Source organism: Oryctolagus cuniculus, chromosome X, assembly GCF_051225735.1.
Source record: "Oryctolagus cuniculus isolate XC-2025 breed Fujian yellow rabbit chromosome X, ASM5122573v1, whole genome shotgun sequence".
Lineage (NCBI taxonomy): Eukaryota > Metazoa > Chordata > Mammalia > Lagomorpha > Leporidae > Oryctolagus > Oryctolagus cuniculus.
Window position 1 is genome coordinate 101,290,780 of NC_142888.1, and position 25,437 is coordinate 101,316,216.

Below are 25,437 nucleotides of genomic sequence, written 5' to 3' on the forward strand. Positions count from 1 at the left end.
ACTAAGAATCTTTAAATTGTATACAAAATACAAGTGAAGTGAAACAGGTGAAATTTACTCAGAAAAGGATACTGAGAAGTACTTGATTCAGTGCTAGCTTTTTCTCCATGACTGTGTGGCAGAAAATGCCGCAGTAAATTGTTTTGTAAAAGTAGTACCACATCAGTATCTTTTTTCTTTATTTCTGTTTTACTTGAGTAACCGCTCATCCACTGGCTCATATGCCAAATGCTTGTAATGGCTCAAGTGCTGGGAGCCAGGAGCACTGTGCATGTCCCCATACACATGGCAGGAACCCAATCACTTGAGCCTTCACTGCTGCCTCCCAGGGTCTGCATTAGCAGGAAGCTGGAGTCAGGAGCCAGAGGCAGGTATGAAACCCAGGTACTCCAATTTGGGATATGAGTGTCTTAACCAGTGTCTTAGCTAGGCCAAATACCCACCCCTCTTTATTTTTAAAAGTTGTATAAGGTGGAGCAGGTATGTGGTGGTTTGTGTCAAGGCACTGCTCGGGATGCCCACATCACATATTGCCGTGCTTGGGACCAAGTCCTGCCTCCACTTCTGATCTAGCTTTCTTTTCTGTTAATGCACTGGCAGGCTGCCGATGATGGCCCAAGTGCTTGGAACCCTGCCACCCATGTGGGAGACCCTGATGGAGTTCCTGGCTCCTGGCTTTGGCCTGGTGCAGCCTCAGCTGTTGCAGACATTTGGGAAGTGAATCAGCAGATGGAAGACAGATTCATTCTCTCTCTCTCTGCCTTTCAAATAAATAAAATAAATCTTTTTAAAAAGTTTTATACTACTATAAAAATAATCTTTGCTTCAGTGAGAAACCGGAATTTTAGATAAGTTAGTGCCCAAGTTTACTCAGATAGTTAGGAATATAATTCAGATTTCTTGACTTCTGTTCCAGTATTTTTGGGGGAATTTTTTTTTTTTGACAGGCAGAGTGGACAGTAAGAGAGAGGGACAGAGAGAAAGGTCTTCCTTTGCCGTTGGTTCACCCTCCAATGGCTGCCGCGGCCGGCGCGCTGCGGCCGGTGCACCGCGCTGATCCGATGGCAGGAGCCAGGTACTTATCCTGGTCTCCCATGGGGTGCAGGGCCCAAGCACTTGGGCCATCCTCCACTGCACTCCCTGGCCACAGCAGAGAGCTGGCCTGGAAGAGGGGCAACCGGGACAGAATCCGGCGCCCCGACCGGGACTAGAACCCGGTGTGCCGGCACCGCAAGGTGGAGGATTAGCCTAGTGAGCCGCGGTGCCGGCCTAGGGGGAATTTTTTTAAGATTTTATTGATTTATTTGAAAGAGTTACAGAGAGTGAGAAACGGAGGTCTTCCATCCTCTGGTTCACTCTCCAAATGGCCACAATGGCCAGAAGTGGGCCAGGCCGAAGTGAGGGCCAGGAGCTTCTTTTGGGTCTCCCACATGGGTGCAGGGGCCCAAGCGCGTGGGCCATATAGTCTGCTGCCTTTCTAGGCCATTAGCAGGGAGCTGGATCAGAAGAGGAGCAGTAAGGACACAAACTGGTGCCCATATAGGTTGGCTTTACCTGCTGTGTCACAACGCCTGCCCCTGGTGAGAATTTTTTAAATTGTAAGTATAATTTGTGTACAACCATCTCCAGAACTGTAAATCTCATAAACCTGAAACTATATTCACTAAACAAGTCCTCATTTCCCTTCTCCCAGCCCCCAGCAACCACCATTCTACTTACTGTCTCTTTATGACTATTTTAAGTCTACTGCTGGTGGTGGTGGTTTTAATCATTGCAATATCACAATCTAAAAGTAATGCGTAAATTACTTGTTTTCCTCCTCCAGGATTTTTGGTGTGAACACATTCTTCATTCTGCCTTTCTTGATGTTGATGCTTTCATATAATTTAAATCAGCTGATAATGTCATCCTTTTACTTAGGTGCTTGCTTTGCCTTGAATACCTTTTCCCTGTCTGTATACCTAGCCCAATTTCCTGATTGTATTTTGTGAATTTGTCCTTCAAGGCTCAGCTCAGAAGTCAGTTCTTTCATGTTTGAGTATTCACAAGAGAGTTAGGATCTCCCTCTTCTTCACTCCTGCTGCTGACAGAGCATTGTTTACATTGCTTTGGGGCTGTTTCCTGCCCTGCCCTGTCCTGCCCCGTTAGACCCGGCTACTGGAGGGCAAGTGCTTTATCTTTCCTTCTCTCTGAGGCATTATGTGCTTGAGCCCATAGTTATTATGCCCAGGAGGTTGCTTTTTAAGAAGGAAGGGGTGCAGTGTTCCTCTCCTCCGCCTCCTAGCTAGAGAAACTATTCTGTGGCAAGAAAGTGGTAGTATCTCTCTAATCTAAAACCCTCTATTGACTCCCAGAGCCCTGAGGACCTAGTCCATATTCCTTTGCAGGGCTTGCCAAGCTTTTCATTATCAGGCTCCTGCAAACCTATAGCCTCATCTCATGGTATTTTCCCCTCAAATTCTGCCTAGTCTTTAGGTCTATACTTGCAGACCATGTTCTGTTGCTCTCCTGGGAGCTTTCTTATGCTGTTTCCTCTGCCTGGAACACTGTGCCCCCGCTTCCTGTGCATGCCCCCCAAAGCCTTCTTGCTCGCCTAAACTTCTACTCATGCTTTAGGACCCGGTTGGGTATAATTTCCTCCAGGAGGCCTTCCTTTATGCCTGTGTGCACATGCTCACATGCAAACACACCCTTCCTGTGCTCTTCATAACACATTGTAATTACCTTTGTCATCATACTGTATAATTTCCTGTTTACTTGTGTTCCTTACTTGTCTCTGTACTACTGGGAGCCTGAGGTCTATATATTTGTTAATTGTATCCTTAGTGCCTGGAACCTAGTTAAGTGTTCAGTATTTGTTGAATAACATTAGTGTTTGGCAAAACATGTTTTCAGAACAGTGTTCGCTGGGATGTTAAAGGGATGCCATGGGAAAGGAGCTCTGTGTTACAGAGGGAACGTATTATATATTTCCATGGGAGGACATACACTGTCCTAGAATGTACTGCACTGTACTGGATGGCAGAGGTTCCCAAATGCCAGGGCACCCAATCCCAGAAATTTTAGATACCATGAATGGGCCCAGGAATCTGTTGTTAAAAAGTACCCTGTGTACGGCAGGCCTTTGGTGTAGTGATTAAAACACTGCTTGGCACACCGGATTTGAGTCCTGCCTATAATCCCCATACAGGCTTCCTGCTAATGCACATCTGGGAGGCAGCAGGTGATGGCTCAAGGACTTGGGCCTCTACCACCCATGTGGGAGACCCAGATTGAATTCCTAGCTCCTGACTTCAGCCTGGCTGTTGCAGGCATTTGGGGAGTGAGCCAGCTGATAGGAGCTCTGTCTCTCTACCTTTCAAATTAAATAAATATTTTTTTTAAACAAGAGTTTATAAAAGTAAATTAAAAATACATCAATAAGAAAAGTTTTAAGAAAAGAAGTGCCCTCAGTGACTTTTATCTGAAGCTGCCTTAGGAAATCACTGGTATATAGTGATTACAGAGATGGTAAAAATATCTAATGTATTTGGAATAGTGTCAGTGCATAGTATTTATGCTATATTTCTGTTTGCTGCTGCTGTTTATCATTATAGCTATATGCAACCATGAAACACATTGTTGTGGCATATTTGGTAATATTTCACCAAACTTATTTTGAATTTTTCAAGTACTTTGGTGCCACCTATATGCTGATGATATCCTATGTCTGTCTCTAGACTTGCCTACTGGATTTTTAAAAAAAATTTTTTAACTGATACATAAAAATTGTACATGTTTATGGGGTACTTTGTGTCTCAATATATGACAATTGTGTAATGTTCAAATCAGAGTTAACTTATGTATCTCCTCAAACATTTGTCATCTCTTTATGGTAAAATATTTAAAATCCTTTCCCAGCTTTTAAAAATACACACACACACACACACACACACATAGTACATTATTGTTATCTAAAGTCACCAAATCATGCACCATCCTATAATGTGTACTCTAGCAGAATCTCTTCTTCCTGTCTCTGATATAGTACCCATTAATCAACTTTTCTTCATAGTTTCCTCCCCCCTCCTCTCCACCTCTAATAACTACTATTCTGCTCTCAACATCTATGACATCAGTGTCAGTAGGTTCCACATATGAGTCAGATTATATAGTACTTCTCTTTCTGTGCGTTGCTTACTTAACATTATGACCTCCAGTACCACCCACGTTGTCACAGATGACAAGATTTCATCCCCTTTATGGCTGAGTAGCAGTCCATTGTGAATATGTACCATATTTTCTTATCCATTCATCAGTGAGTGGGCACTTAGGTTGTCTCCATGTCTTGACTATTGTGAATAGTGCTCCAATAAAGATAGGCGTACAGATGTCCCTTGGAGCGACTTCATTTCCCTTGGATATATTCCCACTAATGGAATTGATGGGTCATATGGTAGTTCTACTTTTAGTTTTTTTGAGGACCCTTTATACTGTTTTCCACAATGTCTTTGCAATTTACATTCCCACAGTGTGCAAGGGTTCTATTTTCTCCACACTTGTTGAATTTTTTTATGGGTACCCTGCAAACACCTGCAAATCTCAAAGCTGTACCTACTTTTATATTTCCTATAATCATCAGTATGCTCTTCTCAGCCAAGCTAATAATCCTCAAATCAGCTTAAGTTCCTCTTCCTCAGTCCTCACATCCAGTTGGGCACCAAATTGTACTTGTTCTACTTCAGAACTTTTCCTCAAACCTGTGCCTCCATTGCTGGAATCAGCCATGCCCTTTCTGTATGCTCCTTCCTTTACCTAACCTAAAGTAGGCTTTTCTGCTTGGCAAATTGCTGTCCATGCCCAAGTGTGACTCTTCTGCTTCCTTTCCCTCCCTTCCCAGCTACTGCCAACCCCTGAGGCCTTCCTCAACTAGCATGAACAGAACTTGTTTTTTCACCTTGTCCCAGAGCACTTTGTTCTTAACTTTATTATAGCACTTATCACTTAGTACTCTGTGCCTGCCTCCATAGCCTCATTTCACATCCTTTCTTGCTAGCATGAGAGCTATGCAAGAGCAGACACCGTGCATGAGTCATCCTCATATCTCCCGGCCCTTGTCCAGGGCCTGGCATGTAGTAGGGATTCAAGAAATGTCTCAATGAATTTAAACTACTGAGAAAGTCTAAAACTAGCCTATTTCTTTTCTCTTTGTGCAGAAGTTAGTACTGAAGAGCAGCTAAGGCGCCTGCAAGAGGAGAAGCTTTGCAAAATCTGCATGGATAGAAATATTGCTGTAGTTTTTATTCCTTGTGGACATCTGGTCACTTGTAAACAATGTGCTGAAGCAGTTGACAAATGCCCCATGTGCTACACAGTGATTACTTTCAAGCAAAAAATTTTTATGTCTTAATCTAACTCCACAGTAGGCATGTTATGTTCCTCTTATTACCATGATTGAATGTGTGGTATGAGCTGACTTTAATCCGCACTGAATTCCATTAACATTTGCTACCAATTAGGGGAAAAAAGTAATGGGTTAGTTGGCAATCTTAAATTTGAATTTCTGGATTTTTCAGGTTATTAACTGTATTATTTTTCCAGTTGTTTTACTGTTATTTAGTTGAAACCTTAGACTAAGAAGCATCACATTTTAACTGATCACAGTGTGTATTGGTAGTACACTGACTTAGTTTCTAAGTGTAAGTGAATTAATTGTCTGAGTTTTTCATTCTTTTCAGATAGACTTAGCAAAGGGAGCATTCTGTAGAAACTTGGAGATTAGAGCTAATCTCCCCAATCGCATAATTTGTTTTGTGTGAAAAAGGAATGAACCATTCATCTGATGGAAAGATAGAGATTATTTTTAGATGCTTATCTTTGTGTTTTAGGATTCTGTTCCTTTTAAAATTATGAACACACACTTGCATGAATAATTTCAAAAAGTGATTTTGCCATTTTTCAAAGGGTATTCAGTGATACAATGCCATCTAGCCAAGATGTACTGACATGGAAAGAGGTCAAAGATATTTTAAGTGTAAAATGCAAGTAGCAAAACACTGTGTATATTATAAGCCAAGTCAAGATATGTGTGTTTTGTATATGTGTAGAACAAAACACCTGGAAAGATAAGCACCAAACTTAAATGTGAGTTCTCTTGAGGGGGGTGGGAGGATGGGTCCCACAGAGGGTATACAGGGGCCTTTCACTTTCTGTTTTTTTCCTTTTTTTCTGTTTGAATTTTTATAAGTATGTATTACTTTTGTAATCAGAATTTGTAGAAAATATTTTACTGATTTAAAGGCTTAGGCATGTTCAAACGCCTGCAAAACTACTTATTGCTCAGCTTTAGTTTTTCTAATCCAAGAAGGCAGGGCAGTTAACCTTTTTGGTGCCAATGTGAAATTTAAATGTTTTTATGTTTTTCCTGCTTTGTGGATGAAAAATATTTCTGAGTGGTAGTTTTCTGACAGGTAGACCATGTCTTATCTTGTTTCAAAATAAATATTTCTGATTTTGTAAAATGAAATATAAAATATGTCTCAGATCTTCCAATTAATTAGTAAGGATTCATCCTTAATCCTTGCTAGTTTAAGCCTGCCTAAGTCACTTTACTAAAAGATCTTTGTTAACCCAGTATTTTAAACATCTGTCAGCTTATGTAGGTAAAAGTAGAAGCATGTTTGTATACTGCTTGTAGTTATAGTGACAGCTGTCCATATTGAGATTCTCATATCATCTTGTATCTTAAAGTTTCATGTGAGTTTTTACTGTTAGGATAATTAAGATGTACATAAGACAAAAGGTTAAGTCCTTCTTGTACCTATATTTTTTGTTGTTGTTTTGACTAGTAATAGTAATAGATACTTCTGAAGTTAATGTTCTCTCAAGATCCTTTAAAGTCTCTTAGAAATTATAAAATACTGACAAGAAAAGAATAGCTGTTTTTTTTTAAAAAAAACACTTGAATACAACTCAGTGTGATTAAGAAATAGAAGTTTAAAAATGCTTCATAGAACACCCAAGGTTTACATTACAAGATTTCTTGCATCAGACCTATTACAGAGGTCAATGAGGCATTTACTGCAACTTTTTAAAAATGATCTTTTTCATTGTATTTTCTAAGAGAAGCATATTGTTATGCTTTCCTAACCTCTGTTGATTACTACAGTAAGTGATATTCATTTAAAACCCTGCAGATTTCAATGACAGTTTAAAAAAATGAAGTGACGATGACTGCCCTGTTTTTGTTTCATTTCTGTAAATCAGCAGTTCTTCACCTTTGCACTAGCTTCCACTTAGGTTTACTGAGATAGTCACTAAGTTGAATTTGACCTCTGTAGTGTAAGCCTTAAATTTTAGTTTCAATTTAAAGCATTTTATAAGGGGGAAAAGGTGTTCAAGTATTTAAAGTATGTTTTCCAGGACACTTCAGCTGTAAGTCAGGTAGATAGTTCAAGTTAGCTGTTAGGCAAGGACTCAAGGACTTGATTGTTTTAACATAAGGCTTTTCCTGTTCTTGGAGCCTCAGTTCATTAAAACTCTTTTTTTAAAGCTTGTGTGCTTTAGAGTTAAGCAACTCTTTTTTTTTTTTTTCCCTCTCCATGAGTTGCGAAATTTAATGCATGAAGCTGATGTGGCTAACAAGTTTATTTTAAGAATTGTTTAGAAATGCTGTTGCTTCAGGTTCTTAAAATCGCTCAGCACTCCAACTTCTAATCAGATTTTTGGAAACCTACCAGTGTGTTTCTGTGTTCGTACTGCAAAAAGCACCATATTCTTTCCAGCTAATTTTGTAAAATTTGATTACTTGCAAGGTCAAAACTGTAACCATGTCTGAATCTACACCTCCCCTCTTCTGTCACCCCCACCACTCCCCATAGTTATCAGTATTTCCATGTAGACATTACCCTGCTGTATAAAATTCACTCTAGAGTTTCAAAGACATCATTCATATTATCCTATTTTGGTCATGTGAAGATTCATGTTATTTTGTAATGAACAATTGTCTTTATAATATTTAGTTGGCTGATGAAAAATCTTGTCTTAATTTTTGAGAAATGAGTGTAGCATTTATAAAACAAACTGGCTTATCAATTAATGGCTCTGTATTCCCCTTTCCTGCTAGATTTGATTCCCCCCCCGCTTTGGTTAGGGACTGAGGTGGGATAGTGTGGGTATAGTGAATGTATGTAATGTGATTTGATACTGTTAATACTCTTTTGTTATGTAAATTTTTTCTGTTGTTATTTTAGTGGATAAAATTTGTATTTTGAACTTTCTGGAGATTACCACTCCATCATTTGGTGCATTTATTGTACCTGTTAGACACAAATCATTATTTTATTTCCTGATTATGCAGGTGTTGAATGGGAAGAGCACCCGAGGGAGTGAGAAATGGCATAGGCTGTATATCATTGCCATTAAAGAAATAATAAAATTGTAAAGAATATTTGACAGACATAATTCTTTTTAGCCAAATCTACTTTTGAAAAATAGCCATTTCTTCATTTGTGAAATAAGAATAACATCTTACGAGGCTATAAGAGTTTAAGGAAACCAGGTGTGCTACAAATATTCATTCCCATCATAACACTGTTTCACCCCTCCATGTGTTTGCCTTTACCTGGAAATGTGAGTTAAAACTTAGAAGAAGTTCTTACATAACTGTTTCGATAATGCTCATATTTTTTTGGTGTTTTTCATAGTCAAGATATAAATTACAGTCAATAAATAGGTCAGATCCTTTCAAATATTTAAATTCTTTTAAAAGTATTTGAAAAACTTATTATCAAATTTAGTTGAGCTTTCCTAAGATAAACAGGTGACTTATTCCCACCTTAATAATCAGTTTCAATTTGACTCTTGTACACTTAACACAGCATGGATTTCTTTCTCAGCATCATAGAACCATAGCATGTCAGAGAGAGAAATGACCTGGGAGAGTACCTAATTCATCCCCTCCATTTCATAGGTGAGGCAGCTAAGGCTCAAAGGTGCGGTGGTTTGTCCAAGCTTATAGGTAGCTAATTAGTGGCAGAGCCCTGACTGGGACATAGTTTGAAGGTGAAACATGTCACCAACCTGCTTCTCCTGGGAGGTGTCAAAGTTAATTTTTTTCAACTATTCTTTCCATTATGCCCTAGCTTTCATTGCATATTAGGTGACACTTTATAATTGATACAGCAGGACAATCTTAAATATCTATTTCTTCAAATTGGTCAATACTACACTAGTATTTGGGTGGTAATATTCTGTTTTGAAGTCTAAAGCTTGCAGGTATGAAATACAGATTTTTGGGATTTACTACATTCTTATGTATCATATAACATTTAAAGTACTATATAAGTATATTTTACAGTTTTGTCTAAGTAACAAATTTGCATTTTTGATTTGATGTAATAAAAGCTTTAATGTAATTTCTGTTAGATTTTGCATTTTTTCTTAGTTAAACTTTAACCTGACAGAGTGAATGATTCTTATGTTATTGTATTAGTATTGTGAATAATTGTGAAATGTTTTGAGACAGAGTACTATATTTGTGAATATAATGTTATGACTGTTTATTATTTAGTAGAAATCTTTCCATCAGTATGGAAAACTAAGAAAATTGTTTTCTGCTGTATAATCTGGCATTCATTGTAGATTAAAGCTTATTTTTCTGTGAATAAAACTTATTCAATAAAGTACTATTCTTTAAAATGACATTTTTACTTTGTGTTTGTTTCACTTTCTCAAAAAATAGCCCTCTTAAAAATACTAAAGTGTAACCTCCAAAATATATGAGGGATCCTCAAAAAAGTCCATGGAAAAAATGGAATTAAAGGATGAATTTACTTTGGTGCAAGAAAATTTTGAAATCTGTGCATGGTTTGTTCAGAATACAGATTTTCCATGAACCTTTTGAAGGTTCCTTGTACATCTAATGCTATAATACCAGGCGTAAGGTATATACATCAAGTACAAAGCAGCAGCAGAAGATGGCCCAAGTGCTTGGGTCCCTGCACCCACGAGGGAGACCCAGATGAAGCTCCTGGCTTTGCGCCTCCCGGCTCTGCCTGGCCCTGGCCATTGCGGCCATCTGCGGAATGAACCCGTGGATGGAAGATTCATTCTGTTTCCTACTCTTTCAAAACAAAATCTGTTTTAAAATTCAGTTTAACAAATGTATATGGGGTAAACATTGTGGCACAGTGCCTCTGCTGCTGCTTGGGATATCCACATCCCATATCAGAATATCTGGGATCTTGTCCCACCTTTGTCTTCCCATCCAGCTTCCTGCTAATGCACCTGGTAGGCAGCAAGCAGCAGGCAGCAGATGATATCTCAAGTACTTGAGACCCTGTCACCTATGTGAGAGACTGGGATGGAGTTCTGGGCTCCTGGCTTCTCTTGGCCCATTCTTGGCTGTTGTGGGCATTTGGGGAGTGAACCAGTAGATGGAAGATTGTCTCTCTCTCTTTCTCTCTCCCTCTCCTTCTCCCTCCCCTCTCCCCTCTGTCACTCTGTCTTTGAAATAGATCTTAAAATTTTGAAATTGTATAAATATGAACAGTCTTTTTTTTAGAATTTATTTTATTTATTTGAAAGACAGTTACAGAGAGAGGTAGAGACAGAGAGAGGTCTTCCATCCGCTGGTTCACTCTCCAGATGGCCGCAATGGCTGGAGCAGCACTGATCTGGAGCCAGGAGCCAGGAGCTTCTGGGTCTCCCACGTGGGTGCAGGGGCCCAAGGACTTGGACCATCTTCTACTGCTTTCCCAGGACATAGCAGAGAGCTGGACTGGAAGAGGAGCAGCCGGGACTAGAACCAGCGCCCATAAGGGATGCCGGCGCTTTAGACCAGGGCATTAACCCGCTGCACCACAGCGCTGGTCCCAATGTGAACAGTCTTTTTTTTTTTTTTTTAAGATTTATTTATTTATTTGAAAGTCAGAGTTACAGAGAGAGAGGAGAGGGAAGAGAGAGAGAGGTCTTCCATCCGCTGGTTCACTCTCCAGATGGACACAACGGCCAGAGCTGTGCTGATCCGAAGCCAGGAGCCAGGAGCTTCTTCCGTGTCTCCCACGTGGGTGCAGGGGCCCAAGGACTTGGGCCATCTTCTACTGCTTTCCCAGGCCATTGCAGAGAGCCGGACTGGAAGTGGAGCAGCCGGGTCTCGATTCGGTGCCCATATGGGATGCCAGCACTTTAGGCCAGGGCATTAACCCGCTGCACCACAGCGCTGGTCCCAGTGTGAACAGTCTTCACACCCATCTCCCATAAATATTTTTCTGGTTGTTTCAAGGGATATTATAGTCACTATAAGAAAGCTTGAGCAATTGAGTAGCAATGAAGCTAAAAAAAAATCACTGCCCCCTTTGAAGCAGGCAGCAAAGAAAGATTTTTGTGAGTCTGAAAAAGTAGCTGCCTAGAGAGTTTCAGAAACTGAGCAGTCTGGTAGGATAAAGAGCAAGGAGTTAGCGGATCCTTTGGCAGTGAGAAATTTAGAAGTAGGTGTTCTCGTTGGCTAGTCCCTTGCCCTTTCCTGTTCACAATGGACGTTTCTAAATTAAGAGTTAGGTTTCAGGTCTCCGTGGAGGCACTGCTTATCTAATGTTTGAAACTGTTATCTGACTTAAACCCTTAAGAACCTTGTCTTAAATGCAGCCCATATTTTATGTGTCAAATGCACATTCCATTAATATTGGAGAAGATGTGAGTTTCCAAAACTTTGTATGACAGAAATTTTCCAACTTAGATGAAAGTAGTGAGAAAAGTGGAGTGAACTCATGGTAGCCTTCAGTCTGCTTCCATCATTATAACTTTCCGCCACGTATGTTTCACGTAGGACTTGCCGCCACACACACACGTTCTGTACGTGGTCTAAAGTAAATCCTAGACATCATGTCATTTCTCCCGTGATCACCTCATTATGTGTCTCTCACAGAATATTTTACATAAGTATGTGAGTTGTTAACTCACTGTGGTTACTGCTGAATTTTAACGAACATTTAAAAAAAAAAAAACTAACATCAATTTGTTTGCCCTTAATTTGAAGACAAAAGGAAGTGAAACCCTCTGAAAACTGACATTATCATTTAATAATACCTTTATACCACATTCCCACTATTTCATTGGTAATTTGTTTATGTAGCTAACTGTATGATACATAGGTATCTGATGGTTCCCAAAGTGTCCTCGCATCTGTGTTACCTGGGAACTTAATCAGAATGTGAATTCATGGGCTCTACCTCAGGCTCCCTGTTTTAACAAGCTCTCTAAGTAGTTATAGATGTAGGCTAAAGTTTGAAAAGCACTGGGATATGATACAGGGTCTGAATCCAGAACTAAAGTGCTGAAACTTATAAATGAGACTGATGGAGTTCTTTTCAAATGAATGCATCTTTCTTACTTTTCCCTATAATTCATTGCCCACCTTTCTTACTTTTTTCCCTGTAATTCATTGCTGACCCAGTCCTGTGATTTCTAGGGAGACCAAAACATGAAGACATAAAATGTAACATCTTATAAAAAAAATGCCTGGGGCTGGCGCTGTGGCTCACTTGGCTAATCCTCTGCTTGCAGCGCCAGCACCCCATATGTGTGCTAGGTTAGTCCTGGCTGCTCCTCTTCCAGGCCAGCTCTGTGCTGTGGCCAGGGAGTGCAGTGGAGGATGGCCCAAGTGCTTGGGCCCTGCACCCCATGGGAGACCAGGAGGAAGCACCTGGCTCCTGGCTTTGGATCGGCGTAGCTCTGGCCGTGGCAGCCATTTGGAGGGTGAACCAACGGAGGGAAGACCTTTCTCTCTGTCTCTCTCTCTCACTGTCTAACTCTATCTGTCAAATAAATTAAAAAGAAAATGCCTTACATGCAGTAAATGAACTTTTATAATGAGAATATCTCTTTAACCCTTTCATTGAGTGCTCAGTTCAAAATAGTCCCACGTTGTTCTTTGCCATTAAATTGTCCTTCATTCAAGCAATGCAAGAATTAACACGTATTTGGGGGCTTGCACTGTGGCACAGTGGGTTAAAGCCCCAACTTATGGCACCAGCATACGATATAGGCACTAGTTCGAGTCTGGGTTGCTCCTCTTCCGATCTAGCTCTCTGCAATGGCCTGGGAAAGAAGAAGATGTCCCAATTGCCTTGTGCTCCTACACCCATGAGGGAGACCTGGAAGAAGCTCCAGGCTCCTGGCTTCAGATCAGCTCAGCTCTGGCCATTGTGGTCATTTGGGGAGTGAACCAGCAGAATGAAAGACCTCTCAAGGGGCACAGTGAGTTAAAGCCCTGGCCTGAAGTGCCAGCATCCCATATGGGTGCCAGTTCTAGTCTCGGCTGCTCCTCTTCTGATCCAGCTCTCTGCTATAGCCTGGGAAAGCAGTAGAAGATGGCCCAAGTCCTTGGGCCCCTGCACCCACGTGGGAGACCCGGAAGCAGCTCCTGTCTCCTGACTTCGGTTTGGCTCAGCTCCGGCCTTTGTGTCCATCTGGGGAGTGAACCAGTGGATGAAAGACCTCTCTCTCTCTCTCTCTCTCTCTCTCTCTCTCTCTCTGTAACTCTGTCTTTCAAATAAATAAAATAAATCTTAAAAAAAAAGAAAGAAGACCTCTCTCTCTGGCTCTACCTCTCTCTGTAATGTAACTCTTTCAAATAAAGAAAAATAATTCCTTAAAAAAAGAGAAGTATTTGAAGGCTCACTCACAAGTGCTAGCACTAGAGCAACAGTTGAGATTGTACAGAGCAGATATGCACTTGTAGAGAGCCAAAACTTTGGTAAAATGTGAGCCATTAATTTGGAATGATAGAATTTCAGAGTTGGAAGGAGTCAGTCTCTCTAATTCCTAATAGTTAAGACATCTGAATCTGTTTCAGTACTGACAGTTTTAAAGTGGCATAGAGAACCAAAGAAGACAGTACAGGTTTAGACCTCTAAAGGCCTCCAGTTGTTTAAACCCACACTTGGAGGTCTATATTGGTCTCTGCTGTGACCAAAATAATAATCTAAGGTAAGGTTAGGTGACAGAGGCCTTAGTTTTCTCTTCTTTTTCCACAACTACTGGTTTGCTTATAACAAAAACTTGCACAACCTAGCAAACTTTTAGACATCTAGCCAGCTTGAGAGTTGGTTTTTTAAAAGTCTTATTCTATGGGGTGGGAGATGGATTAGGAGATAGGATGGTTTTGGGTGGGAGGGTGGTTTTGGGAGCAAGAACCGCTATAATCCAAAAGTTGTACTTTCAGCCGGCACCGTGGCTCACTAGGCTAATCCTCCGTCTTGCGGCGCCGGCACACCGGGTTCTAGTCCTGGTCGGGGTGCCGGATTCTGTCCCGGTTGCCCCTCTTCCAGGCCAGCTCTCTGCTGTGGCCAGGGAGTGCAGTGGAGGATGGCCCAAGTCCTTGGGCCCTGCACCCCATGGGAGACCAGGAAAAGCATCTGGCTCCTGGCTTCAGATCAGTGCGATACGCCGGCCGCGGCGGCCATTGGAGGGTGAACCAACGGCAAAGGAAGACCTTTCTCTCTGTCTCTCTCTCTCTCCCTGTCCACTCTGCCTGTAAAAAAAAAATTAAAAAAAAAAGTTGTACTTTCAAAATTTATATTTATTAAATAAAAGTTTTCTATAAAAAAGTCTTATTCTATTTAATTTGAGATTTCTAAGATTAAATGAACCATTATTAATGATGAGAGCATAAGCAATCTTTTGGCACGGGCCTATACTTGTTAGCTATAGGCTTATGAATAAATACTTAAAGGATATGACTACTGTTCCAGAGCAAGTATGGAGTCAGCATCTAGCCTAGCGGTTAAAATGCTTATGTCCTGGGGTGGCTGTTGTGGGGCAACGGGTTAAGTTGCCACTTGAGAGATACCAGACATCCCATTATCAGAGTGCTGGTTCTACTCCCAGCTCCTCTGCTTCTGATACTGCTTCCTGCTAATGCACCTGGGAAAGCAGCACAGGACAGCCCAAGAACTGCCACTCACCTGGGAGACGAAGGCGGAGTTTGGAGCTCCTGACTTCTGCTTGGCCCAACCTCAGCTGTTGTGGGCATTTCCAGTGGATAGAAGATCTGTGTGGATGTGTGAATCTCCCTCCTCACTCTCTGTCACTCTGCCTTTTAAATAAAAAACTAAATCTTTTTAAAAAATGGCCTGTGTCCCACATCAGAGTGCCTGGCTTCAATTCCCAGCTCCAGCTCCCGACTCCAGCTTCTGGCTAATGTCGACCTTGGGAAACAGTAGTTATTGTTCAAGTAATTGAGTCCCTGTCTTCCATGTTGGAGACCTGGATTGTGTTCCAGCTCCTGCCTAGCACTGACCCATATGGACATTTGGGGAGTAAACCAGCTGAGGGGAGCTTAGCCTTTCTCTGTCATTCTACCTCTCAAATACAAAAACAGAAGAACCCAAGAGAAATCAAACTTTGTTATTTTCTGCCTTGAATTTCCCAGAAGAATTTAAATTTACAAACACAGACTAGGGTATAGTTAGTTGAGATGATATGTATTTAAACAGTAATCTTGGTTTGAAATGAAAACTCTTGTTTCAATAGATTTTACTGTTCCAAAATATATTTTACATACAAAATTACAGCTGTCCATTTGTTGTGTAAACTTCGGTTTTGAAAGGTAGTTTTCCTTAAGTATGTGTGTGTGTGTGTGTGTGTGTGTTGTGTTTCTTTAACTTTATTCTGTTACTAGGCACTAGGGATTTCTTTTTAATTCCATTAGCTTATATAAGGGACTTTGCATTTTTGGCAAAGGCATCAAATATGTATTTTCTTATTAAATACTGGAATTTTGTTTGGCAGAGATTAGGCTGTGCTTCTGCCAGATTACTGACAATTGTACTAAGGAAAAAAGAGAACACATGAGTATATTCATGAACATTTAACTGATGTTTCACAGGAATGAGTATTAAAAACTAAGGACTCCAAGTCTCTCCCCATAAAATTAATCTTCTGAAGTAGAGAGGAACTTGCAAAAAAATCATTTTATTTTTCATCAAACATTGCACATGGATTTTTTTAGTAGAAATTTAACAAAGATCTGTGTTAATCATTAAGTAAAGAGAATGACCTAACTCACCTGGAAAAACCTGTTTTTCTTTCAACTACATTTTTTTTGGTTGTTATTTGATTTCTAAAAGGAATGTACTCTATATTGTGCTTATACCTTTCTTGGTTTTTTTTTTTTTAAGATTTTTTTTATTTGAAAGGCAGTGTTTTAGAGAGAGGAGGAGAGAAAGAGAGAGAGGGATGTTCTATTTGCTGGTTCACTCCACAAATGGCTGCAATGGCCAGGGCTATACCAGGCAGAAGCCAGGGGCCCAGAGTTTCTTCTGGGTCTCCCACATGGGTACAGGTGTCCACGCACTTGGGCCATCCTCCAATGCTTTTCCCAGGCACATTAGCAGCTAACTGGATCAGAAGTGCAGCAGCTGGGACTCAAACCAGTGCCCATATGGGATACCGGTATCCCAGGCACTGGCTTTACCTGCTATGCCACACTGCTGGCCCCTCTTGGTTTCTGATGTTGATTGTTTATGCTAATAAATATTAATACAAAGAGAACAGATTCAATGTAGTTCATAGACACAATTGTAAGACTATAATGATATTCCCTTCCTCCCTCTCACTCTTCACCTCACTCCCATCCTTTTCTTTAAAAAAAAAATTATTTATTTATTTGACAAAGTTACAGATAGAGAAGGAGAGACAGAGAGATCTTCCATCTGCTGATTCGCTCCCCAAATAGCTGCAATGGCTAGGGCTGGGCCAGACTGAAGCCAGGATCCAGGAGCTTCATCCAAGTCTCCCATGTGTATGCAGGGTCCCAAGTACTTGGTCATCTTCTGCTGCTTTCCCAGGCGAAAGATCAACAAGTAAAAGGTAAAAGACCCTAGTTCAGCAGGAATATATGCAAGGGATATAAACAATAATCAAATAGAAACATGACCATTTCAACTATATACAGTAAATTTTAAAATATTCACAGATCATTAAAAGCCGGATTCTGTCCCGGTTGCCCCTCTTCCAGGCCAGCTCTCTGCTGTGGCCAGGGAGTGCAGTGGAGGATGGCCCAAGTCCTTGGGCCCTGCACCCCATGGGAGACCAGGAGAAGCACCTGGCTCCTGCCATCGGATCAGCGCGGTGTGCCGGCCGCAGCGCGCCGGCCGTGGCGGCCATTGGAGGGTGAACCAACGGCAAAAGGAAGACCTTTCTCTCTGTCTCTCTCTCTCTCACTGTCCACTCTGCCTGTCAAAAAAAAGAAAAAAAGAAAAAAAAAAGAAAAAAAAAACTAAGGCAGTATAATGTTCTCAACCATTGGTTTGACAAAAATATAAAACAAAGTTTGCCAAAAATATATTTGCAACAACACAAATACACACAGACATTTCTTTGCTTTTGTTTTTTGATTTTTCTTTTTAATTTTAGCTCCCACGTATAAGGGATAAAATGCAGTGTTTGTCTTTCTGTGTCACACTTACTTCACTCAACATGATGTCCTCCAGTTACTTCCATTTTGATACAAATGGTAGAATTTCATTCTTTTTTACAGCTGAATAATTACATTGTGTGTGTGTATATATATACACAATATATATATATTATTTATATATAATCACATTTTCTTTATCCATTCATCTGATGATGAACACATTGGTTGATTACAAATTTTGGCTATTGTGAACAGTGCTGCTATAAACATGGTGGTACAGGTATCTCTTTATACAACGTGTTCATATCTTTTGGGTCTATACCCAGTAGTGGAATTGCTGGATCATATGGCAAGTCTATTTCTAGTTTTTTTTTTTTTAATAAATTTCTATGGTTTTCCACAGCGACTGCACTAGTTTACATTCCCAACAACAGTGTATAAGTGTTCTTTCTCCACATCCTCACCTGCATCTGTTGTTCTCTGTCTTTTGGCTAACACCATTCTGACAGGAGTGAGGTGATATCTCTGTGGTTTTGATTCACATTGCTCTGATGGCTAGTGATGTTGAGCATTTTTTCATGTTTGTTGGCCATTTGTAGTTCTTTTGTGAACTGTCTATTGAGATCCTTTGCCCATTTCTTCACTGGATTGCTTGTTTTTTTGTGGTTGAGTTTTTTGAGTTGCTGACATGAATCCTTTGTCAGATAGGTACTTCACAAATATTTTTTCCAATTCTGTTGGATGCCTCTTCACTCTGTTGATTGTTTCCTTTGCTGTGAAGCTTCTGAGTTTGATATAATCCCATTTGTTGCCTGTGCTTTAGGGTCTTATCTAAGAAGTCATCACCTACTCCAGTGTCTTGGAGTGTTTCCCCAACATTTTCTTCCAACAACTGCATAGTCTCAGGTCTTAGATTTAGGTCGTTGAGCCATCTTGAGTTGATTTTTGTAAATAATGAGAGCCAAAATATGGAATCAACTAAGGTGTCCATCATCAGATGAAAGAAAATGTGGTTTGTGTGTGTGTGTGTGTGTGTGTACACACAGTGGACTATTATTCAGCTATAAAAAAGAATGAAATTCTACCATTTAAATGGATGCAACTGGAGGGCATCATGTTGAGTGAAATAAGCTGGACACAAAAAGACAAATACTGGAGCAGAGACACCCTCAGCTTAAAACGGCTCATTCGCCTCACTTTTTCATCCATCAAGGTCAAAAGTAAAAGCAGAGGGGCTGGAAATGTGGCATAGTGGGTAAAGCCTCCGCCTGCAGTGCCAGTATCCCATATGAGCACTGGGTTGAGTCCAGGCTGCTCCACTTCCAATCTGACTCTCTGCTATGGTCTGGGAAAGCAGTAGGAGATCGACTAAATCCTTGGGCCCCTGCACCAACATGGGAGACTCAGAAGCTCCTGGCTCCTGGCTTTGGATCAGCCCAGCTCTGGCAGTTGCAGCCATCCAGGAGTGAACTGGCAGATGGAAGACAGCTCTATCTCTGCCTCTGCCTCTCTATTACTCGGCCTTTCAAATAAATGAATAAATCTTTAAAAAAAAAAGGTAACAGCAGAAATCACAGCCCTTTGCAAATGTAACTTAGGATGAAAAAACATTTGGCACATTGTTAAAAAAAAGACAAATACTGTATGTTTTCCCTTATATGTGAGAGCTAAAATTAAAAAAGAAAAAAATAAAAGCAAGAAAGAAATGTCTGTGTGAATCAGCATCAGTATTACTGTAAGCATATTTTCATCACTTTGTTTTATATTTTTGTCATTTTGTATATTGTGTATATGTGTATCTAATTTCATTTTTCTACGCATATACATACAGTTTTGCCAGCACCATTTATTGAGATTATCCTTACACCAATGTATAGTCTGAGCACATTTATAAAAAATCAGTTGACTGTATGTATGTGGATTAATTTCTATTAATTAATTAATCTCTATTTTGTTCTATTGATCTATGTGTTGGTTTTTATGCCAGTACTGTGCTTTTTAAATTACTATTGCTTTGTAATATGCTTTGTTTTGTTTTTGAAGATTTATTTATTTATTTGAAAGTCAGAGTTAACACAGAGAGGAGAAGCAGAGAGAGAGAGGTCTTCCATCCGATGGTTCACTCCCCAAGCAGCTGCAACAGCTGGAGCTGTGCTGATCCGAAGCCAGGAGCCAGGAGCTTCCTCCAGGTCTCCCACACGGGTGCAGGGGCCCAAGGACCTGGGCCATCTTGTTCTGCTTTCCCAGTTCATAGCAGAGAGCTGGATTGGAAGTGGAGCAGCCGGGTATCGAACCAGTGCCCATATAGGATGCCAGTGCTTCAGGCCCGGGCATTAACCCGCTGCGCCACAGCACCGGCACCCGTCCTTTTTTTTTTTTTTTTTTTCCTAAAGATTTATTTATGTATAATGCTTTGAAGTCAGGTATTGTGATGCCTCCAGCTTGATTTTTTTTGTTTGTTTTTTTGCTCAGGATCGCTTTTGTTACTCTGGGTCTTTTGTGATTCCATATGAATTTTTTAGAATTGTTTTTTTCTAATTCCGTGAAAAATGTCATTGGTATTTTGATAGGAATTGCACTGAATCTATAGATAGCTTTTGGTAGTATAGACATTTTAATGATATTGATTCTTCCAATCCATGAGCAAGACATCTTTCCATTTTTTTGTGGCTTTGTTGATTTCTTTCATCAGTGTTTTATAATTTTCATTGTAGATATATTTCACTTCTTGGGTTAAATTTATTTCTAAATGTTTGACTACTTTTATGGCTATTGTGAATGGAATTTCTTTCTTAATTTCTCTTTTAATGAGTTCATCATTAGCATATAAAAGCTACTGTTTTTTCACGTTTATTTTGTAAACTCCAACTTCACAGAATTGGTATATCAGTTCTAACAGCTTTTTGGTGGAGTGCTTAGGTTTTTCCATGTACAACATCGCATCATCTGCAAACATGGATAATGTGACTTCCTCTTTTCAAATTTTGGTGCCCTTTATTTCTTTCTCCTCCCTAATTGCTCTTGCTAATACTTTCAGTACTATATTGAATAAGAGTGATGAAAGTAGACATACTTGCCTTGTTCCAGATCTGACAGAAAATGCTTTCAGTTTTTCCCCATTCAGTATGACATTGGCTGTTGGTTTGTCATATACAGCCTTTATAATTTTGAAGTATGTTCCTTCTATACCTAATTTATGGAGGGTTTTTATCATGAAGGGGTGTTAATCTTGTCCACTGCTTTCTACAAATCTATTGAAATGACTGTATATTTTTTGTTCATTTTGTTGAGGTTATTTATGACGTTTATTGATTTGCAAATGTTGAACCACCATTGTACCTCTGGAATAAATCCCACTTGATTGTGATGTATTATCTTTTTGCTGTGGTTTTGGAGTTGGTTTGCTAGTATTTTGTGGAAATCTTTGCATCTATGTTCATCAAGGATGTAGGTCTATTGTCTTCTTTTTGTGTTGTATCTTTATTCAGTTTTGGTATCAGAGTGATGCTGGCCTCATAAAAAATTTGGCAGAGTTCCATCCTGTTCAATATTTTGTAATAGTTCGAAAAGTATTGGAATTAGTTCCTCCGTAATGTTTTGTAGCATTCAGTCTTAAAACCATCAGGCCCTGGACTTTTCTTTGCTGGAAACTTTTAATTACTGTTTCAATCTCATTACCTGTTATGGATATGTTTAAATTGTCTATATATTCTTGATTTAATCTTAGTAGGTTATATGTATCCAGGAATTTATCTATTTCTTTGAGGTTTTCCAATTTGCTAGCATACAGTTTTTCATAGTAGTTCCTTTTGATCCATTGTATTCATTGGTGTCAGTTGTAATATCTCCTTTTTCATCTCTAATTTTACTTATTTAGATTTTTCTCCTTTTTTCTTTGCTAGTCTGGCCAAAAGTTTATCTACTTTGTTTATCTTCTCAAAAATCAGCTTTTTGTTTTAATTTTTGATTGTTTTCATAGTTTCAATTATATTTAGCTCTGCTCTGATCCTTAATATTTCTCTCCTCCTGCTGATTTTGTTTGGTTTGTTCATGTTTTCCGAAGTCTTCGAGATGAATCATCATATCATTTATTTGAGACATTTCTTCTGTTTTTTTTTTAATGTAAGCACTTAATGCTATAAACTTCCCTCTTAATACTTCTTTTGTTGTATCCCACAGGACATGTTTTTATTTTCATATATTTCAAGAAAGCTTTTTATTTTTAATTTGTTCAATGACCCATTGGTCATTCATTAGCATGTTGTTTAATTTCCATGTATTAGGCTGGCGCCGCGGCTCACTAGGCTAATCCTCCGCCTTGCGGTGCCAGCACACCGGGTTCTAGTCCTGGTCGGGGCGCCGGATTCTGTCCCGGTTGCCCCTCTTCCAGGCCAGCTCTCTGCTGTGCCCAGGAGTGCAGTGGAGGATGGCCCAAGTCCTTGGGCCCTGCACCCCATGGGAGACCAGGAGAAGCACCTGGCTCCTGCCTTCGGATCAGTGCGGTGCGCCGACAGCAGCACGCCAGCTGTGGCAGCCATTGGAGGGTGAACCAAGGGCAAAAGGAAGACCTTTCTCTCTGTCTCTCTCTCACTGTCCACTCTGCCTGTCAAAAAAAAAGTTCCATGTATTTATGAGTGTTCTGTTGTTCTTGTTGTTGATTTCTAGTTTTATTCCTTTTTGTCTGAGCAGATACATGATATGATTTTGATCTTTTTAAATGTACTAAGACTTGATTTGTGGCCTAATATATGGTATATCCCAGAAAATGTTCCATGTGCTGATGAGAAGATTGTTTATTCTGTAGCTGCTGGGTGAAATGTCATGTAAATGTTAAACCGTTTGCTCAACAGTACGTTTCAACTTTGATGTATCTTTATTGATTTTCTGTCTGGGTGATCTGTCCATTGATGAGAGTGGGGTGTTGAAGTCACTCACTATTATTGCACTGGAGTCTATATCTCCTTTTAGATCTAATAGTATTTGCTGTGTATATCTGGGTGGTCTTCTGTGGGATGCATATATGATTGCTGTATCTTCTTACTGAATCAATGCTTTTATCAAAATATAATGTTCTTACAGTTTTTGATTTAAATTCTGTTTTATCTGATTTGAGGATTTTTGGCTTCCATTTGCCTGGTATATCTTTCTCCAGCCCTTCACTTTCAGTCTATGTGTCTCTTTGTTTGTGAAGTGAGTTTTTTGCAGGCAACATATACTGGGGCCTTAGTTTTTTATGCATTCAGCCAACCTAAGTCTTTTGGCGGTTGAATTTAATCCATTTACATTCAAGGTTAATATAGATAGATAAGAATTAACACCTGTCATTTTGTTGATTGGATACTGATTATACCTGTTCTGTTAGTGAATTTAGTGGTGTCATGTGATTTCCCATGATGTTCACTTTTTTTAAAAAGATTTATTTATTTATTTATTTATTTGAGAGGCAGAGGCAAAGACAGAGAGAAAGAGAGATAGAGAGAGGTCTTCCATCTGCTGGTTCAGTCCCCAGATGGCCTCAACGGCCGGAGCTGGGCTGATCCGAAGCCAGGAGCCAGGAGCTTCTTTTCATGTCTCACAAGCAGGAACAGGTACCCAAGTACTTGGGCCATCTTCTACAGCTTTCCCAGGCCACAGCAGAGAGCTGGATCAGAAGTGGAGCAGCCGGGACTCAATCCGGCATCCATATGGGATTCTGGCACTGCACGTGGTGGCTTCACCCACTCCACCACAGCCCCGGCCCCTGATAGTTACTTCTAATGCAGGATTCCCTTTAGAATTTCTTGTAAGGGTGGTTGTTGGTGGTGAATTCTCTCAGTTTTTGCTTATCTGGGAAATATCTTATTTTTCCTTCACTTCTAAAGGATAGCTTTGCTGGATATACTATTTTTCGTTGGAATTTTTTTTTTTTTAAGACCATGTGTGTGGGGCCGGGGCTGTGGCGCAGTGGGTTAACGCCTGGCCTGAAGTGCTGGCATCCCATATGGGCACCAGTTCTAGTCCTGGCTGCTCTTCTTCCGATCTAGCTCTCTGCTATGGCCTGGGAAAGCAGTAGAAGATGGCTCAAGTCCTTGGGCCCCTGCACCCATGTGAGAGACCTGGAAAAAGCTCCTGGCTCTTGGCTTCGGATTGGTGCAGCTCCGGCTGTGGCAGCCATCTGGGGAGTGAACCATCGGATGGAAGACCTCTCTCTCTCTCTCTCTCTCTCTCTGCCTCTCTCTGTATAACTCTGAGTTTCAAACAAATAAAATAACTCTTAAAAAAAAACCTCGATAATCAGAAAACAAACAATGTATTTAAAAAAAAAAGATCATGTATGTATCATCCCACTCTCTTCTGGCCTCTAGGGTTTCTATTGAGAAGTCTGATTTTGGTCTAATTGTGTTTTGTTTTTTTTTTTTTGACAGGCAGAGTGGACAGTGAGAGAGAGAGACAGAGAGAAAGGTCTTCCTTTTCCGTTGGTTCACCCTCCAATGGCCGCCGCAGCTGGTGCGCTGCGGCTGGTGCACCGCGCTGATCCGAAGGCAGGAGCCAGGTGCTTCTCCTGGTCTCCCATGGGGTGCAGGGCCCAAGCACTTGGGCCATCCTCCACTGCACTCCCTGGCCACAGCAGAGAGCTGTCCTGGAAGAGGGGCAACCGGGAAAGAATCCGGCGCCCCGACAGGGACTAGAACCCAGTGTGCCGGCGCCGCAAGGCGAAGGATTAGCCTAGTGAGCCGCGGCTCCAGCCTTAATTGGTTTTTCTTTATATGTAACTTGATGTTTTTCTCTTACTGTCTTTAGAATTCTCTCCTTGTCCTCAATTTTTTTAAAAGATTTACTTATTTATTTGAAAGTAAGAGTTACACAGGGATGCAGAGAGAGAGAGAGAGAGAGAGAGAGAGAGATTTTCCATCTGCTGGTTCACTCCCCAATTGGCCACAATGGCCGGAGCTGCGCCAATCCGAAACCAGGAGCCAGGAGCTTCTTCTGGGTCTCCCACGTGGGTGCAGGGGCCCAAGGATTTGGGCCATCTTCTACTGCTTTCCCTGGCCATAGCAAAGAGCTGGATGGGAAGAGGAGCAGCTGGGACGTGAACTGGCGCCAAATGCCAGCACTGCAGGTGGTGGCTTTACCTGCTACACCACAGCGCCAGCCCCTTGTCCTCAACTTTTGAGAGTTTGGCAACAATATGCCTTGGAGAAGATCTTTTATGGTTGAGTTTGCTTGGGGTCCTTTTAGCTTCCTGTATCTCGATGTCCATGCCTCTTTCAAGACCTGGGAAATTTTCAACTGTTATTTTCCTTTTCTTCTCCTTCAGGAATACTTATAATATGGATATTTTGTTGTTTAATGGTATCCCAAATTTTATGTAGATCTTCATTCTTTTTAATTCTTTTCTCTTTATTTTTGTATGATTATGTTATTTCAAAAATTTTGTCCTCAAGATCAGAAATTCTTTCCTCAATTTGGTCTATTCTTTTTTTAAAAAAAGATTTATTTATTTATTTGAAAGAGTTACGCACACACATACACACACAGAGAGAGGCGGGGGGGAGGGTCTTCCATCAGTTGGTTCACTCCCCAATTGGCCGCAAAGGTCAGAGCTGCGCCAATCCGAAGCCAGGAGCCAGGAACTTCTGGGTCTCCCACGTGGGTGCAGGGGCCCAAGGACTTGGGCCACCTTCTACTGCTTTCCCAGGCCTTATTAGAGAGCTGGATTGGAAGTGGGGTAGTCGGAACAGGAACCAGAGGCCATATGGGATGCCAGCTCTGCAGGCGGCGGTTTTACCCACTATGCCACAGTGCCGGCCCTCAGTAATATTTTTATTCATGCTACTTGTCGATTTCCTAATATCTTTAATCTCTCTATGTGTATTTTTTTTAATTTTTTAACTTTTATTTAATGAATATAAATTTCCAAAGTACGACTTATGGATTACAATGGCTTCCCCCCCATACCGTCCCTCCCACCCCCAACCCTCCCCTTTCCCACTCCCTCTCCCCTTCCATTCACATCAAGATTCATTTTTGATTATCTTAATATACAGAAGATCAGC

At 40.6% G+C, this 25,437-nt stretch overlaps 1 protein-coding gene and 1 long non-coding RNA gene across 15 annotated transcripts in view; one reads left to right on the top strand and one right to left on the bottom strand.

The window, feature by feature from the left end:
• XIAP (X-linked inhibitor of apoptosis) overlaps positions 1 to 9,681 on the top strand; it is a 49,621-nt gene extending 39,940 nt beyond the window's left edge. For 13 of the 14 annotated variants that reach the window (XR_016227547.1, XR_016227548.1, XM_051826890.3 and 10 more), the window contains one exon: positions 5,196 to 9,681. Coding sequence is in view for 12 of the 14 variants with exons in the window: in XM_051826890.3 (XP_051682850.1) it covers positions 5,196 to 5,389 (194 nt within the window). In the remaining 2 variants the exon portion in view is untranslated. The remainder of the gene's footprint in view (positions 1 to 5,195) is intronic. The other variant, NM_001171325.1, reaches the window with a different exon arrangement.
• LOC149119713 (uncharacterized) overlaps positions 1 to 25,437 on the bottom strand; it is a 72,151-nt gene that overhangs the window by 8,864 nt on the left and 37,850 nt on the right. The gene's annotated exons all lie outside the window — the stretch shown is intronic.